General features: G+C 39.2%; 1 protein-coding gene across 1 annotated transcript in view; it reads right to left on the bottom strand.

The window, feature by feature from the left end:
- Positions 1-19,026, bottom strand: part of grm3 (glutamate receptor, metabotropic 3) — a 144,903-nt gene that overhangs the window by 45,355 nt on the left and 80,522 nt on the right. Inside the window, exons 5-6 of the mRNA XM_057836602.1 lie at positions 13,989-14,258; positions 13,292-13,874 (exon numbers count right to left, since the gene is read on the bottom strand). Of these exons, the coding sequence (XP_057692585.1) occupies positions 13,292-13,874; positions 13,989-14,258 (853 nt within the window). The remainder of the gene's footprint in view (positions 1-13,291; positions 13,875-13,988; positions 14,259-19,026) is intronic.

Genomic DNA, 19,026 nt, shown 5'->3' with positions numbered 1-19,026 from the left:
GAACCTGGAATATGTGCAGAGCAGGACGAACACAATGCAACAGCATAAACAGCTCAAAACACCCCTAATTCTCCCCTCACTAGAAGGAATTATATTGATGCAGACAGGCGCTGCGCCCCTAGTGGCCGGTGGCACTCTCTTCACTTGTAATGACGTCACGCACACAATCTGCCAAATCTCGGGCGCCGGTCGTTTTAGCTTGACAATCGATCCAAATTTCTCTCATTTTCTTGTGTGTAATTACACGAAGTGGCATGATAGGAATACAAAAGGCATGCGTTTATGGATAAATGATGGAATATTAACATTTCCCCAAGGGTTGACATACCCTTTAAGCCGATAAAAGGCCCGGTCTAATAAATGCCTGTGTCCACTCGTATTTCTCTGCCTTTTCGCTCTAAATGTTCTAAAACAGAGTAATTGTAAATTTTTTGAGGTAACGCATGAACGGGTCATTCCGTGCATGCGTTAATTGCGTCAAATATATTAACGTGATTAATTAAAAAAAATAATTACCGCCCGTGAACAAGATAAATTTGACAGCACTAGCACAATTATTGTAAATCATTTACAAATCTTTCAAAAAGCTCCTCCTCTCTAGCGCAACGAATACCTGTTTAACTCCCTCGAATGCATTTTGTTCACTCTGTGATTGACTTAGCACTCGGTTTGGCCTCCCAAAAGACAGCAAGATGAACCAAAACTCAGTTGGCTCCCATGCATGATCATTATTTGTGCTTGCGTGTAGAGATGTGTTTGCTGCACATCAGAGGAGGCAAGTGGGCGGTTAGAATATGATAGCTGGTAAAAGTGTGTTTGTGTGTGGGTTTGGGTGTCTGCAGTCTCATGCTAGTTAATAAAAAACAAGCTGCCTTTGGAAGAAACAGCTTTTGCCTGTTATTTTCCAACTATCATCAGTCTATCTAGCAAGTATGTCTGTATGTTTAGTATTAACTTGCAATCTGCTATTGACAGCGATAGACATCCAATTCATTATGACTGTCAAAATGGATTGGACGTCTATTGTTATCAGTGGCAGCCAGAGGTGGAAAAATGTACTTCTAAGAGTAGTTTTACCATGCAATACTTTTTACTTTTACTCAGAGGTGGGGTTGAGTAGCCAAAATGTTTACCAAATAAAAGTAGTCATACAAAAAATGTACTGAAGTACAAGTAAAAAAGTATCCGGTGAAAAGAAGACTCAAGTAATGAGTAACTTTTTGAGTAACTGCTTACGGTGAGATTTTTTTTTTTTTAACAATGGTATTTTTTTCTCAGCACAACGTCTACATCAGTGCTTCTCAATTATTTTCTGTTAATTGAAAATACCCCCCCCCCCAGGAAGACGTAAATGTTCCGCGCCCCCCCCCAATTCTCTGCCACCACTGTAAATATACTGTAGTATCATTTGTATATAAAATTCATATTATTATAAGTAAAACTCTGCATAACATTGTGTTGTCTTTAATATTAAAGTAAAACGTAATATAGATCAACTTACAATAAAGTGTAAAAAAAAAAAAAAAAACTTAAAAAAAAACACATCCATTCTGTAAAAATACACTAGATACATTTTTTGACCGTTTGATGCTGAAAAATAAAATTTAATAAAATCGATGAATAATAATAAATTCAAATTGATTAGCAACATTAACTCATTAGGACAATATGTCGAACAATTTGACCGAAAAAACAAAACTTAACACAACAAAAGAACAATGTCAGTGGAGAGAGGGACAGTATTTATTTTTGCTGCATGCAGTATTAGCTCCTTTGCTATGGTGTGAGGTTATTTTGCACTGAGCAGCTTGGTATGCCACCTTATATGATGCTGACAGTGCTCGCTGGCTTACCGATGTAACACTTACAAAGCGGGAGAATTGTTGGCAATATTTGGGGCTCGCTGAAAAAAATAATTCCTGCTGTCCGCTGCGAAAGTAAACAGTCTGGTCTTTCCTCGCCTCCCACTGTACTAAAAGTCAAAGCCAAAAGCTAAATGCTACATATGCTTCGTCATATTTCCTTGTCTAAGCTTTTCATATCTCTAGAGCTCTTTGCTGTGTGCTCTTGTTTTGTTCAAAAATACTGCGCACACGCTAAAAATGAGTTGATGTGCCATTATACTTTATTCTAGTATAACAAAAATGTATGTTCCCCAAGGTCACATGCGCCACCCCCAGCATCGCCCTGCGCCCCCCTGGGGGGGGCCCCGCCCCACTATTTGAGAAGTACTGATCTATATGAACTGTTATTATACTGTACTATAACCTATTACATAGCCATAATAGGTAAAAAAAGTAACAAAAATCATCAGATTCAAACTTTACCAGCCCAAAAAGCAAGTGTGCCCTTTAGTGGAAAAAAACAAACGATTTCCTACCATAAACTGAAAATGAATCCATCGGTGTCAAATAAATCGCTTTCAAATAAAAATCTTGAGTTTCAAACAAATCCACGCTTCGACTCTCTGTGCAATATTTTAAATTTTGCGGCGCTTTATACACGCCACGTGCTGCAGCTGGCATGATTATATGACTTCCAAACGCAAACCTGTGCCTTGTCGTGCAACTGTATTGTTATGTCTGATTGGTATAATGGAGTCATGTGATTATTGCTGCACAACCTCATTGGTGAAACTGGTAGAGCCACTGTCAGCATCTCAGGCAAAAATAAAGTCAATATGTAGAGTGAAGAGGAAAAATGTAACGACTAGTGTTGCCCAAAGTAGCAGAGTAAGAGTAGCGTTTTATCACAAATTACGGCATGGGAAAATTACTTTTAAAAGTACATTTTTCTCAAAAACTTATCAAGTAAATGTACAGTGGTATGAAAAAGTATCTGAACCTTTTGGAATTTCTCACATTTCTGCATCAAATCACAATCAAATGTGATCTGATCTTTGTCAAAATCACACATATTTAAAAACAAGTGTCTGCTTTAACTAAAACCACCCAAACATTAATAGGTTTTCACATTTTAATGAGGATAGCATGCAAACAATGACAGAAGGGAGAAAAATAAAGTAAGTGAACCCAAGTGAGCAATTAAAACAAATTTTTACCAAACAATTTAAATTAGGTGTGTGCCCAATCACTGATGAGTGGTTTAAAGCAGCCCTGTCCACTATAAAACACACACCTGGTAAGAATTGTCTTTATGAGACGCATTGTCTGGTGTGACTCAAGGCTCTGTCAAAAGAGCTGTCTGAAGACCTGGGATCAATGATTGTTGATTTGTATGAAGCAGGGAAGGATACAAAATTATCTCTAAAAGTCTGGATGTTCATCAATCGACAGTCAAAGACGTTGCAACAAATGGGGTGAATTTGGCACTGTTGCTTCCCTCCAAAGGATGCCAAGAGTTCAGAGCAGAATACTCAGAGAGGTATAAAAGAACCCTAGAGTGTCTGCTAAAGACTTACAGAAATCACTGGCACAGTCCAACATTTATGTGCACACATCAACTATATGTAAAACTATGGCAACAATGGTGTTCATGGGAAGACTCCACGTAGGAAGCCACTGCTGTCTAAAAAAAAACAGCCCCCAAATGTCCCCAAATGACCTGATATGACCAGGACACGCCCCCCAAATGACCTGATATGACCCGGACATGTCCCTGAAATGTCCCCAAATCAATATGAAGTGACCTGTTCTGACCAGGAAGTGTCCCCCAAATCTCCTCAAATCAACAGGAAGTGACCTGATATTGTCCCTGAAATGTCCCCAAAACAACCTGGGCGGAGCTAAGATCTGTATCTCCACACAGCAAAGACCCAGAGTAATTTCTATTGAAATTGCAGTTTCTAGTATTAGAGATGAAGTTGTATAGAGAAAATCTATATATTAGGGCTGTCAAAATTATCGCGTTAACGGGCGGTAATTAATTTTTTAAATTAATCACGTTAAAATATTTGAAGCAATTAACGCACATGCCCCGCTAAAACAGATTAAAATGATAGGACAGTGTAATCTCCGCTTGTTACTTGTTTTTTGGTATTTGGCGCCCTCTTCTGGCACTTGGGTCCAATTGATTTTATGGGTTAATACCATGAGTGAGCATGGTGTAATTATTGACATCAAACAATGGCAAGCTACTAGTTTATTTTTTTGATTGAAAATTTTACATATTTTAATAAAACGAAAACATTAAGAGGGGTTTTAACATAAAACATAACATTTATCTTTTAAGAACTACAAGTCTTTCTATCCATGGACCGCTTTTAGAGAATGTTAATAATGTTAATGCCATCTTGTTGATTTATTGTTATAATAAACAAATACAGTACTTTGTAGCGTATGTTGTATGTATATATCCGTCTTGTCTTATCTTTCCATTCCAAGAATAATTTACAGAAAAATATGGCATATTTTATAGATGGTTTGAATTGCGATTAATTATGATTAATTAATTTTTAAGCTTTAATTAACTCGATTAAAAATTTCAATCGTTTGACAGCCCTAATATATACAGTATACGATTGTTTAAGAAAAAAAATCATTATTATTATTTTCACTGAATGCTCTTTTTACTTGTCCTTGAGTAAAATTTTGGGATGACTACTTCTACTTGAGTATTATTATTTTGAAGTAACGCTAATCATACTTGAGTGAAATTTTTTGGCTAACACTATCCACCTCTAATGGCGGCCAATGACTTAAATCATGAAATGACATAAAGTCATTATTACTGTATACCAAAATTACTATTTGGTCATGGTCAAAGCAAAAACAGTAAATCTATCCTTCCCGTGATCTACAGTATCACTCCAAACAATTGACAATTGGCAAAAGTGTTGCCTTGATTACCATAGCAACCGGCGAGATGAACAGAATGCGAACACACTCTCAGGCATGCAGCAGCGCGCCGACAGCAATGCACACTCACAGACTGTTTTCCAAAGGCCAGCATTGAAATGTCTGCTTTTCAACAATTTTAATGCGTCTGTTGATGCCAGGGTTTGAATAGTGACTAGAAAGGGAACATTTTTACCATTATTCAAAAAGGTAGCTATGTTCAGCCTTCTATTTCCAGTAGCGCTTATCCTGTTTTGGTCGTGGACGAGCTGGCGCCTATCTCAGCTGACGTGAACCCTTTATAGGGCACTCATTGAACTCATTGGGTGCCACTGAAGTGATAGACGAGCTTTTTACATTGAAAATTCTTGTGAATAAATACTTAAATCCCTGAATTCTTTATAGATATGAACGTAAAGTCGTCTTGATTCTTGGTTAAAAACAAAAAAACAAAAAACTTTTTCGTAAATATTGCGAATTATGACGCCAATCCGGTAGCGGTTATTTTTCTCCCATTGATTTTTTTCACAACATTTCAAAATGCATGCATGCCATGAAAAATATAATAATTACCTTAAATTCTCGAACAAATCACTCCTGAGACAATCCTTCCTGTTTGTATGCGGTACACCTTTCGTACTTTTTCAACCTATATTCAGCGTTGGATCGCTGCATGTGTTTGAGAATAACTGCGACCGACTTCGACCGACTGAAGCGGAGTGTGGGACGGCCCCCTACTTGAAGGCGTGGCGCACTGTCTGGGGAATAAGTCCTGTCAATATTATTATGAAGTCTATGATTCATATATAGGAACGTCAATTACATGCAATGATATTTTCGGCCATTGGGGGGGTTATGACCCCCTGGCCCTCTTTAATCTCCGCGTATGACTGTTACCTTTCGTTTGTGCTGTAAAAACTGTCGTTTGTGCTGCTGCGGTTTTATAGGTATTACATTTTATACAAATATGTACTACAGTATAGTAGAGCTGTCCCGACTAGTCGACGTTATCGACGTCATCGATGACATAAATGCGTCGACGGGCAAAACATACCGTCGACGGTAAATGATGGGTTAAAAAAAAAAATTACATGCGGATAAGTTCAGAACGGCAGGCGCTCGTGATACACGCGGTTGTTAATGGCACCCCCAAGGGGGCCGCTGTTATTTCAACGTGACTGGCGTTGTCAGATTGAGCAAAGAGGAAGAAAGTGGGCGAGCGAGCGAGAGAGAGGGAGCGAGATCGGTGAGTTGGAAAAGTGCACGGGTAGCGCCGAGTTGGGTGGCTGCGTCCCCCACGTTTTTGTTTTGGTCAATAAAAGTATCCATAAAGAGCCATCCGACGCCTCTCATTGTTTTTATGCAAGCCGCCGCCTTCCTGAGGAGGAAATCTGACAAACCCAGACGAACCAACGACAACGAGCCAAGTGAATCGCCGGTTCACTCCTCACTATGGCGAGGAGTTGAAAACACTGCCAATTTCCATAAATGGCTGAATTGGTAACACGTGAAAGCGGCATAAAGCCAAAAAAGCAAACCAGAATAGCCAGAGCCTGGAATTATTTCAAGGAAAATATGGAGGGTGGCACTTTGTGTACTCTTTGCTAAGCTGAGCTCGCATACCACGGTAGCACGTCGGCTATGAACGAACACTTGAAGCGCCGTCACCCAAGTGTAATTTTCGAAGACAACAACAAACAACAAGCTAGCGGATTATAAATCCATACAACTTTTTAACGATTAACGATAACGATTTTTTAAAATGGAAGTAGCCTTTATTTGCGTCATATCAATGTGCATTTTTATTTCATAAAATATTGAATACATATATAACCATATAATATATTTTCAAATTATTATTAAATTTATTAGGATCATGGAAGCTCCCACTTGGGGAAAATATACAGTATACATATATCCTGTATATACATAATAAAATATATATATGGAAACAGCACTGGCCTGCTTACTGTAATCCATGACTGCACTAATGTTAGTTACTTAATATTAGAAAGTATTACATATAGTAGTATACTATAAAATTAATACTATATATTTAATTTTTGTTACTGTGGGCATGTGTGCCTTTCATTCAAAATAATTGTGGTAATATTTCAGTGTGCCCTCTACTTGATCTATTTTCAGGTTAAAACAAACAAAAGTTGAACAGTTTTTCCCATCCCCAAAAAATGCGGAACGCACACCAGAAAAAGTTTCTGAACTCACACAAATTATTCTGAAAATGGTTGTCCGGGACATTGCAATTCATTTTAACATTTAGAACAATATAGACAGACATACCACAAAAAGAGTCAGAATTGTTTTGACTCCTGTTAAAGAGGTGAAGTCACAGTGTTTCCGTTTACATTTTTTTGCACTAGTTAATGCCAGCAGCATTTGACCTCATTGTTTGTGATTTATTATTGATATTTATGTTATTTATTTATGCGTCAATAAAGAATTTAGGCGTTCCAAAATGTTTTTTTCTGAATTAATAAGCTTAAAAAAAAAAATTAGATTAGTCGACTAATCGTAAAAATAGTCGGCTGACTAAGAGGAGGAAATTAGTCGTTTGGGACAGCCCTACAGTATAGGTATTTAAAGGTATTTTATTTCTTTTTAATGAAAGCGTTACGACTAGAGATGTCCCGATCGATCGGGATGCCGATCGATCGGGTCCGATCACGTCATTTTCAAAGTATCGGAATCGGCAAAAAAATATCGGCCATGCCTTTTAAAAAAACAAAAACAAAAACAAAAAAACAAAAAAAACAAAAAAAACAAAAAAAATATATATATATATGTATATATATATTTTTTAATTGAATCGTTTTTCTAATTGTATTTAACGTTACAGACATAATATGTTACACTCATCCAGAGTCTTTAGTTTAGGCTTAAGGTAGGGTTATCAAAAATATCCCGATAACGGCGGCAATTAATTAATTAAAAACTGTGTCACGTTGAAATATATAACGCAATTAATGTATGCGCTGCATGACCCTCTCACTCATTGTCGCACTCAGTCTGTAATGACGCCATTTAACCTATATAGAGAGATAAAAGGCAGCGCAATATGAGTAGAGTGAATTTTGGCACCCTTTGGAGCCTTTTTTTAATTGGCTAAAGCCTTGCAATCCCTCTCCCTATGAATAGAAATATCATGGGAAGCAATGTGGGGAAGCAAGGAGGCAATTGATCTTTTTCTAAATACCTTAAATTATTTCCCAACGCAGAGAAGATATATCAATTGCTAGCATGACGCACAGTCATGGTTCCACTTCCCATCATGCATTTGGGATGGCCACAGTATCATTTAGTGAAAGCTTAACAAATACACTAGATGGCAATATTTAGTCACAATATACAAAGTCACAAGTCTTTCTATCCGTGGATCCCTCTCACAGAAAGAATGTTAATAATGTAAATGCCATCTTGAAGATTTATTGTCATAATAAATAAATACAGTACTTATGTACTGTATGTTGAATGTATATATTCGCCCGAGTTTTATTCATTTTTTTCTTAATGCGTTGCCAAAATGTATATGATCGGGAAAAATTATCGGGAATGATTGGAATTGAATCGGGAGCAAAAAAAAAGCAATCGGATCGGGAAATATCGGGATCGGCAGATACTCAAACTAAAACGATCGGGATTGGATCGGGAGCAAAAAAACATGACCGGAACAACCCTAGTTACGACCACAAACAATGTGGTAAATTTTTGCTAATTTCAATCCATTATATGACCATATAATATACTGTATCCATTACATAACGAATGCCACCATTGCACAAATGATTGACATTCATTTGAATTTGCGTCTGATGTGGGGCCAACTTCACGGACGTACCACTATACATAACTTCCACCTTCTGCAGGTTTCAGGTAACATCGGTAACACTTGGAAAGTTAAAATTGTCCCTAGAGCTGTCTGTTTTTCCATCATATTTGCATAGGTTCCCTTGGAAACATACACATGGATATATTTTTCAAGAGCCACGTAATATTTTGTTGTAGAGATTTATCCACACCAAATACACAGCAGATGGCAATGGCTGTAGGTATAAAGATCCAGCTCAGATGGTGATGCATATATAACTGGAGCAGCGGCAATGAGTCACGACGAGCTTGAGAGCAAACCACCAAACTAGCGAAACGTACATAAACAAGCTAATACTTTGCTGGTTGAATTTCAAGGTTACACTAATTGACAACATGTAATCTGTCAGTTTGATGATGAAGCGCTGTTTCCACTATAGTGAAAATTCAATCATAGCACATGGGAGTGTAAAAGACTGTTTTGGAGTGAGAAAAGCTCGCTGGCGCTCCTGTTAGCGTTGTTTTGATGTCTCGGCGTAGGAAATAAGCACCTCTACACCTGTGTCAGTCCCTGAGACGCTGCAGTTTATTTATACCGCACCCTCTGTAGTGCGATCTGTCAGTCAACGCAAATCCCCACATTTCCCCCTCTTTCTCCGGCAACTCCGCTGAGAGCGGCACGGCAGATGCGGCGGCAGGCAGCCCGCTATAGGAGCTATTATAACGCACAGCCAATCTCATTAGTGCAAGGGGGGAAGAATGCGGCCCTGCGGATTAGCCGCCGCTCTCATTGCTCAAAGCAACTTAGTAGTGCCGTGTCCCTGGTAATAGTTGTCAATAGTTGGCTGCTGTTTAACAATACAGGGAAATTAAGCCGATTGGTTGCAGGACTGGGATACCGAGGCGGGGAAGAAAACAGCTTGACAACACTGTTATCTTTCATTTCCCTGTCCTTACATCAGAGGTTAAAAAACTACCAATGAGCAGCATCTAACCCTTAAAGGGTATTCATTTACTGTATCTCACTTGCTAACATTGACTAGACGGCCAATCAGTTTTGACTGGGAGAGTCCGTCAATGGGATGAAAAATAACCATGCATTTACGGCAGTGTTGTTTCCGTCAACGATGACAGTAATTGTGAAAGAAATATTTTATTCTTGCTTATAAAACACATAACTGCTGTGAAACCATATTCATTTGTGAGACTGTATCCATCCATGTTCTTGCACTGCACATATATTCCTTTGAATGGGTATCTGTTGACTGCCTTATCTGATTTGACTCCCTCTTGTACCAGCTAGAGCCAGTGCTCAAGGTCGTAACTCAGGATGTTTTTCTGTGGAAAATCACCAGAGTTGGGCTGTAATAAGGTATCGTTATATAGTAAGCAATGCCCTTTCTTCAGTATATAGAGGCTTGAGTATTATTACCTTGTACTTCTGCGTGATCACAGCTCTAAAAGGTCTTCAGCTAGTCCAAAACGTAGCAGCAAGACTTTTAACAGGAACTAATAGAAGAGAGCACAACGCCCCTGTGCTCCAGGCCCTTCACTGGCTTCCAGTTGAGTTTAGAATTAAATTTAAAATTCTCCTTTTTTTTTTTTTTTTTTTTCTTCTTACATGTAAGACCATTAATGGTTTGGGTAGGCCTGTCGCGATAACAAATTTTAGTGTGCGATAATTTATCTCATAAATTATTGCGATATGCGATATTATTGCGCCCACCCCCCCAATTTAAAAAAAAAAACAATTTACAATAACAGTGAGAATACAGTATATATTAATAGATCAAGTACACCCATTTAAACGCGATAAGAAATAACAACTAAAAACAGTAGACCGTGCCTCTTAAGTAAAAGACAACAATATTAATACCGCACAGAAACACAGAATAAATATAATGTGTTTTTCAAGAAAAAAAAAATACAATTGCAGTTAATAACTTAAGCATTTAGACAAATGAAAACTTTTCCCCTCATAGCTTCTGCAATGGTGTTCCATAGGGATGCAACGATACAGTTAAGTCACGGTTCGGTATGATTTTCGATACGGGGACACGATTTTCGATCCGATTCAATACATTTAATGCTCTGAAAAAAAAAATAACAACTGTATTTTTTGTTTCGTTTTTTTTTTTTTTTTTTTTTTTTTTTGCAAATGAGCAAAAATTAAATTGCCGTCATATAAACATGCATTTTAGTGCATAATATCTATGTGCTTACTTCTTACTGATCTGAAGAAATTTAGTATAAAAGTGCTGAGAACAATCTTTACCGTTTGTAAAGTGAGGCGGGGCACACTGTTGATTGCTACAGCTCTCTTAGCAGCTAGGTTTACTACACGAGCAATACATCCTATTTGTGGTCCGAATCCATCTGTATCACGTACTGAATTAACAATATTTGCAGCATTATCTATAGTCACTGGTATGGATTGATTTGACATTCTTAACTTCCATTCAGTCATTGCGGTTTGTAATTCATCGATGTAGTATATGGACTACGTGTCCCATAATCACTCTGGGCTCACGTAGCCAATGGCATGGGACGTAGCACATCTAGTTTGCCATGTCATGATATCTAGTATGTGAGCACATTAAAAAAGTTAGCAAACGCCACATAAGTCACGTCTGCTCATTAGTGTACAACAACAGCATATGACAATCGACTTTCATAAACAGGACGAGTTTGAATCACAGCGCTCTTAATTTGCCACTCAAATATCCGGTGTTGTGCCGAAAAATAGCCGCTCCGCGTGAAATGTCACCCCTGACAGGAGCGCCCACACGTCAACAACAACGGCACGCCAGAGATGGTCCTCAGTCAATCCGGAGCACTGACGCGGCCGGTATATGTTGAACAATAGGATATAATGGGAACGATTGGGTCCGGCGCTATTTTTTGCCGGACCTGGAGCGAAGATGCATTTTGCGCAGTTGGTAACATGGAATCCGAACTTTTAACAGCACGCATGCCGCACGCGTGCGCAGGCGAGGCCATAAATCGCAGCGGAAAAATTATCGCCTTCATTTTTATTTATCGTGCGATAAATGGAATTATTGCATATTGCGACAGGCTTAGGTTTGGGGCCATCTTATCTCACCGATGCTCTGGTTCCATACCGCCCCAACAGAACACTCCGCTCTCAGAATGCAGGTCTACTGGTAGTTCCCAGGGTTTCTAAACGTACTGCCGGAGCTAGAGGCTTTAGCCACCAAGCCCCTGTTTTATGGAATCAGCTTCCAGCTAATATTAAAGAAGCCGAGACAGTCTGCACTTTTAAAATTAGATTAAAAACGTTCCTATTCTACAAAGCTTATGGTGAGGCTAGTTGAAGTCGGATTAGACTCACAGAGTTAGCGGAGGTTTAATTAGTCGATGGAGTTTATTTCAACGACAACTGACTCGCGCTAGCTTAGCTACTCCGGAGCCCTGAAACTAACAAATGACTGACAAACTGCATGGAATTTGTTGAAATCAAATCCACTAACTAAATAAACCTCCGCTAACTCAAAGATTAAGCCTACTGTCAAAAATTCTGAACAGTGGATTAGGGTTTAGGGTTAACAGCATATTTGAGCCGATATAAAACAATGCAAATTGACTGCAAAATAATCAACAACACACAAATGAATTGCACAGTGCAATAAACACAAAGGTGGGGGCTGGCACGATTTCACGAGTACAACGCGGAAGCACGCCGTGACACGCGGTCAATTTGGCCACAAAACGTGGCGGCAAATAAACACTTTACACTCAATCGGACCAACAACATATCCCAAAAGATGCTGAACAAACACGTCCCCTCACGGCATGAATGTGCATCATGAATCTGATGTAAACAATGCTCGCCGACTTCATGAGGACGAGCGGGAGCGATGACTACCCACCGTTCCAACAGCAAAGCGGCCGCGCATGTAGCGTCTCCAACCTATCGCTGAAACCCTCCAGAATGAAGGAAAAATACTCACGTTCATTCATGAGTGCACACAGATCAACATTCCCTCGCACATCTCAACACGTGGCTGCACTCTGCTCGAATGCGCACCTGTGCTCCACACATTTCTCAGTCCTAAAGCACTTAGGGTGTGTGACTCGAGATGAAAACAGGGAGTAATTATGAGCGGTTACTGATAAGATGATTATTAAATGGTTATTAAATATTTGCTTTTACCAATGAAGGCTCACAATAAAGTATCGATTGCTATAACAGTATGTTCCATGATTGATTGCAGTAAGAGACATTTTAGTGATTGATAACTATAGACATGTTTAGCTCTTGATAAAACTGCCTTGTCATTCTGACCGTGGTAAGGAATGCGTTGTGGGAAGCTTTCTAACATTTTCTATTCAAAACGCTCTTGGTACACTATTCTTCATTCTACTTACAGTATGAGGCAATAACAAAATAGTAAACTAACTTTAATCAGATTCCTGGTTTGGAAAAAAATAATGCGTTAGATTGCTTGTTACTGAAAGAAAGTAATCAGATAACAATAACGCCTTACTTAGTAATGCGTTAGTGACAAAGCTGCAAAGCACCCATGGATTACTTTGGAATTTTTTTGAAAGGAAAAAGCGCGAGCACGAAAGACAGAAACAATTACTCAGGGCCACACGGGCCACATTTGTGATGTCACCAAGCCTTTTTGAAGCAAACAGTGTCTTACCTGTGAAGCTAACGTTCAGGATGAAGTCACGGTAGAGTCTGCGGCCATCCAAAGCCTTCATGTTGTCGCAGAGCGAGCTGGTGTTGAAGCAGAGGCTGCGCTGCATATTGTGCAGTGCGTAGGCCATGGCGTACACCGCATTTACCACAAACATGATCTTTGACTCAGGCTCAAAGTTGCTCATGTCCATGGATAGGTCCTTATCACACATCGGCAGCGGCGTCTCCCCTCCTAGTGAGCACTGGAAGCGTTGTTCCCAGAATTCCCTGAACCAAGGGTTGCGTGTGTTTTTCTTAGGGTTCAGGCTAAGGAAATAGCGGTTGAAGTCCGGCACGTGGTTGGCGGCCAACTCCAGCGTGATTGCTCCTTCCGCCGTAATCTCGTTGCCCTTGACGATACTCTCCTGCGCCCCCCAGCCGTCGCTGGCCACCCAGATAAAGGTGGTGTTTAGCCTGGCAGCGGCGGCCAGCAGCTCTCGGGCATCATCGCTGCGCAGGAACAGGACGGCCACACGAGCGTTGGGTTTCTGGATAAGCTGGCGGATTACGGCTTCGTAGGAATTCTTGGCGTTGGAACGTCCCACCTGTACAGATCCAAGATTTTGAAAGGTCAGTCACAGGAATGAAAATTCCCCTGTCGGAGTAGATATACTAGGTCAAAAAGGGAACGTAAAGAAACCTGCTTATTATTATCTTACTTTCTCTGACGTGGCAATACAGATGTTCCTCATACGGGCCTCCTGCTCAAAGGCTTCAATGCCCGTCTCACCGTAGTCGCCTTCCGACGCCACAGTGGAGACATAGGTCCAGTTGAAAAAGCGCAAGATTTCAGCCATCGCTTTAGCCTGGTAAAAGTCAGGCGGCACGGTGCGGGCAAAGTAGTCGTAGCGGGTCTTGTCGCTTAGCTTGGCGCTGGTGGATGCGTAGCTTATTTGAGGGATCTGGAAGAGCCTGAGAAGATTGGCAACCTAGAGGAGGGACATAAGGGAAGACTAGGTTGTTCAGTCCTGTTTTTTACGAATCACTGACTTCATTTATTGGGTGTGTCGAGTAGAGGTGGAGCAGGGGTTCCCAAACTATTCCACATCGGGCCGCTGTGGGTGCTGGATTTCTTTCCAACAAAACAGGACGACACATGTGTACCAATCTGGTGTTTTACAAGTGTAATCAGTTGATTGTTGTCAGGTGCTGCTTGTTTTAGCAGAAACCTCATTGGCTAAACGGTCTGTGCTCGATCGGTAGGAACAAAAACCAGGACCCACAGGGGTCCTTGAGGACCGGTTTGGGAACCACTGAGGTAGTGCTATAGAAGGCCCTGAATTTGACTTGAATGGTAAGGAAACAGTTTCCCTATTTGTTCTGGCATTAGTGAATTAGGTTTGAATGGATTCGAAGTATAACTCCTTCCTGAAAAGACAAAAAAAATCAAATTTGATCTAAACGGAGCTCACTTCTTCAGCTCTTTATCGACATCATACGGTGGTCAAAGTGCTTCATAGAGCATTCCATCCTATTCAAGCTACCTTTCAGACTGTGGTGTACACAGGCATGAGTTTCCTACTACTTTGGCTAACTTTTTAGCTTTTTTTTCAAATGGTTTACTTCAACCAGGATCCCCCTACTGTGGCCAAGTGTAGAACCAAGGTTGGATTTTGCAATTGTGAGTAGAGATGTCCCGATCCGATATTTGGATCGGATCGGACGCCGATATGGGCAAAAATATACGCATCGGATCGGAACACGGAAAAATTCCGATCCAGACTTCTGATCCAGTTTTTTTTTGTTTTTTTTAAAATCCGGTCCGGGTTTTCCAGCGCACCGATTTACATAATCCATTCCAGTTTTTGCTTCGGTTTCCCTAAAATCCGGTCCGCATTTTAAGGCACACCTTCAACACACTACATTTACATTACCGTCTCCCAATTTACCGAGAGACTTTATCGGTAAAAATGTCAGCTGTGTGGGATCATTTCACCTTAAAGGATGACAAAGACGAAGAGGCAGAGTGCAACATATGCCACAATAAAGTCAAGCGTAGTGGTAATGCTGTAAGAAGTTTTAATACAACCAACCTAATCAAGCATTTAGCGAAATACCACCACAAACAATATGAGGAGTATGTTAAGAAAACCGAAGACAAAAAGAAAGGTCCTACGCAACTAACACTGGCAGAAACTTTTGCTATGCATGACAAACTGGCACTCAAGAGTCATTGCCGAAGAATTAATTCTGGATGACGAGCCATTATCTCACGTGAGTAAAGACGCAACATCCAACACTTAGAACCACGGTACAACATGCCCAGCCGTCATTACATCCTCGAGCGATTCGGCATTGGAAGATTCGAGAACGATTCACAAACATTCAAATTCCGATTAATGAAATATGTCAAGTAAAGCGGAACTAATACACAGCGCGGTCTTCGGGACGCAATGAGAAACTGACCGCATTGCGTCCCAAGAGTAAACATAATGCTTGTCATAGACCCAGGTAATGCCAATGCTCAACTCACGGCTTTAGCTCAACTCATGCCGCTGGATAAAAAAACACAGGAATACCTGACTGCTGCTGAGAGCCGCTACAAACTACGTCAACGTCGTTTTACTGGAGAAAATAGATATCATATGTATATAGAACTAGATGCTACACGACAGACTCCACTGCGTTAGCAACATTGAAGTATTGAAAACCAGATGCGTTAGTAAACAGACGCCATCTTAAAGCAGAAGACTTCCCTAGTAGGCTGTTGTGAACCTTCCAAGCGAACCTAATTAACTTTTTATCTAAAATACTCCTAAATCGGCAAAATTTTGACTTGAATTTATCTTCAAAACAGTTTTAAAACTTTCACATATCGAAAGTAGACAGAAGGGAAATTATGGAATAACGGGAGCAATTATAACAACTTTAACAGTTGATTCGCAAAATTAAATGAATTGAATGTAGTTTAAAGCTGCTGATACAGAATGGGGACTTGAGTATTTTATTTACTGTTTTAAAATGTTAACTTGATACTGAAATAGTCGTTTATTTAAACCCGAGAGGCTTTTTATACAATTTTTGTAAATAATGCACGAAACATTAAAAGCATCTAATAGCTTGGGGGATTTGTGGGATTTTCCACTGAGGTTGTTGGTGAGTTTTGCTTTTTTAAGACAGGTTACAATATTATTTGCACGTTTTACTGACTGACTATGCCATTTCTGTTTGTTATTTATAATGTTTTGTGTTCGTCACTGAATAAACAGGTCAGTTTCTTGTTTACCAACCGTTGTGTGTTATTCAAACTCACCTAATTCAGCTGGCTAGTTGTTATCAAGGGTAATAAAACCTTTTTCAACATGAGTCTGACAACTAAGTAAGGAGGCTAAATAACTTTAAACTTTAACACATGCTCAGATAGGTCGGTATCGGCCGGTATCGGTATTGGATCGGAAGTGCAAAACAATATCGGTATCGGATTGGAAGTGCAAAAACCTGGACCGGGACATCCCTAATTGTGAGCACATAAATTGCACCCATTATAGCCAATGCTAAGCTAACCTAGCTAGGAACAACCTTGTCAGGGTGAGAGGCACATGCAAAATTCAAATTGCTAAAAACTGTAGCTACATAGTCACCACCCCCCCCAAAAAAAAGAAACCACAAACAATATCAAAACTTTAAAGATACTCTATGGGATTTTTAGTGTTCATTTAAAATACGTTTCTACTCCATGAATGCTCCACCAATGCCCTGACATTTTAACTGAGACTGCCCCAAAAGCCCTTTTTCTTCCCTTCCTGAGAGAAGTGGTGGATGAAGTCCTCAGTTTTTATTTCTATTTATTTATTTTTTTACTTCAGTAAAAGTACAGATACAGGGGCAAAAAAAAAAAACAGTAAAAGTAAGGGCGTAGGCTTGCATAGCGACGGTCGGGACATACCTGTAATACAACCAACTTTTCAGGATGCTCAGATTGTCCCCACCAACTTTTAAGCCACCTTATTTGCATTATATAATGAGTAATTTAGATTTTCTTCCCATATGTTGCAAGAATAAAATAGACCCTACCATTTTTAAGTGATTTACCGTATTGGCCCGTAAATAAGACGGTGTTTTTTGCATTGAAATAAGATTGAAAAAGTGGGGGTCGTTTTATATTCGCGGTCTAGACGTTATACCCATTCACGACGCCAGATGACGCCAAATATCATTGAAGCGATGTTCTGTCATGATAGATCTCAGCTACTCTCAAGTTTGCATTATTTTATTGCAATGTTTTTCCTTATTCAGATTTGTTTAAAGACCACAGTTACAGTTAGACTTCACTTTGATGGTTAATGCAGTTATTGCAATGTTGTTGTTTATTTACATTTAAAAAACCAGAAGCCATTCATTTACGAACGAATGATTGCACTTTAGTTTACATATTTAAATGTTAAGATATTAAGATTTAAATGAGGCAAAATAACATGCTTTTTCTCTCAAATATATTGTTATAATCATTTGTTTCAGATGTACTGTAAATACTTTCTGTATAAAAAGTAAAATGTGGTGTTCAAAAAGTCTTTTTTTCAAACTTGTGTCTTGAAAAAGAGGGGGTCGTCTGATAATCAGGGCCGTCTTATATTCGGGCCAATACGGTATTTACATTATGTTCAAACTTACATTGATCCCTTTTTATTTGCTGATGACTTGACCCCCCCGTCCCCTCCTCTCGCCACTGAGACGCACACTCACACAACCCCGCCGACAGAAATACAACATGCCGCCTCCTCCACCCCCTCGGAAGAGGAGGGATATGTTTTTTTTTTCTCGGCCAGCACAAGCCACTGTAAGTAATGTAAAAAGATTAGGGCTGTCAAACGATTAACATTTTTTATCGAGTTAATTACAGCTTAAAAATTAAATAATCGTAATTAATCGCAATTAATCGCAATTCAAACCATCTATAAAATATGCCATATTTTTCTGTAAATTAATGGTGGAATGGAAAGATAAGACACAAGACGGATATATACATACAACATACTGTACATAAGTACTGTATTTGTTTATTATAACAATAAATCCACAAATGCCATTATTAACATACTTTCTGTTAAAGTGATCCACGGATAGAAAGACTTGTAGTTCTTAAAAGATAAATGTTATAGTTGCAAGTTATAGTAATTTTATATTGAAACCCCTCTTCATATTTTCGTTTCAATAAAATTTGTAAAATTTTCAATCAAAAGTAGAGTTAATATAATAATAATAAGAATAAAAATAACAATAATAAGAATAGAGTGACCAAAGTCTGAGTAAGTTTTACTTGTATTTGCATAGCTATTTTGATATGGAATGCCAGTTCATTTTGCATTGTTGTTTAACTGTGTGAGAATAGGGCCTCATTACTATAGACTGAAGTGCTTTTCTTTTTGTGAACAAAATTTTTTTTTGAGAGATAGGAATATTATTTTTGTTGTGCTTTCACGAAACGATACTTATGTTTGTTGTGAAGGAGTTGCCGAAGCTTATGCCAATAAACGGCGCGGTCCAAAGAACCCCTGTGTCCACTCGCCTTTATAACATACATACCTCTGTACATATCTTACCCAAAATACAACAAGAGACACATAATTGCCAATAAAAGAAAGAAAATTTACAGAAAAATGTGTGAAGCACAAATAGCACAATGCAACAGAATAAACGTCTCACAACTACTAATTCTCCCACGTTTAGAAGGAATAACATTAGTATGGAACGGCACTG

The sequence above is a fragment of the Corythoichthys intestinalis genome, chromosome 5, assembly GCF_030265065.1.
Source record: "Corythoichthys intestinalis isolate RoL2023-P3 chromosome 5, ASM3026506v1, whole genome shotgun sequence".
NCBI lineage: Eukaryota > Metazoa > Chordata > Actinopteri > Syngnathiformes > Syngnathidae > Corythoichthys > Corythoichthys intestinalis.
The sequence above is the reverse complement of the archived record's forward strand: the minus strand, read 5'-3'. Positions and strand labels throughout refer to the sequence as shown.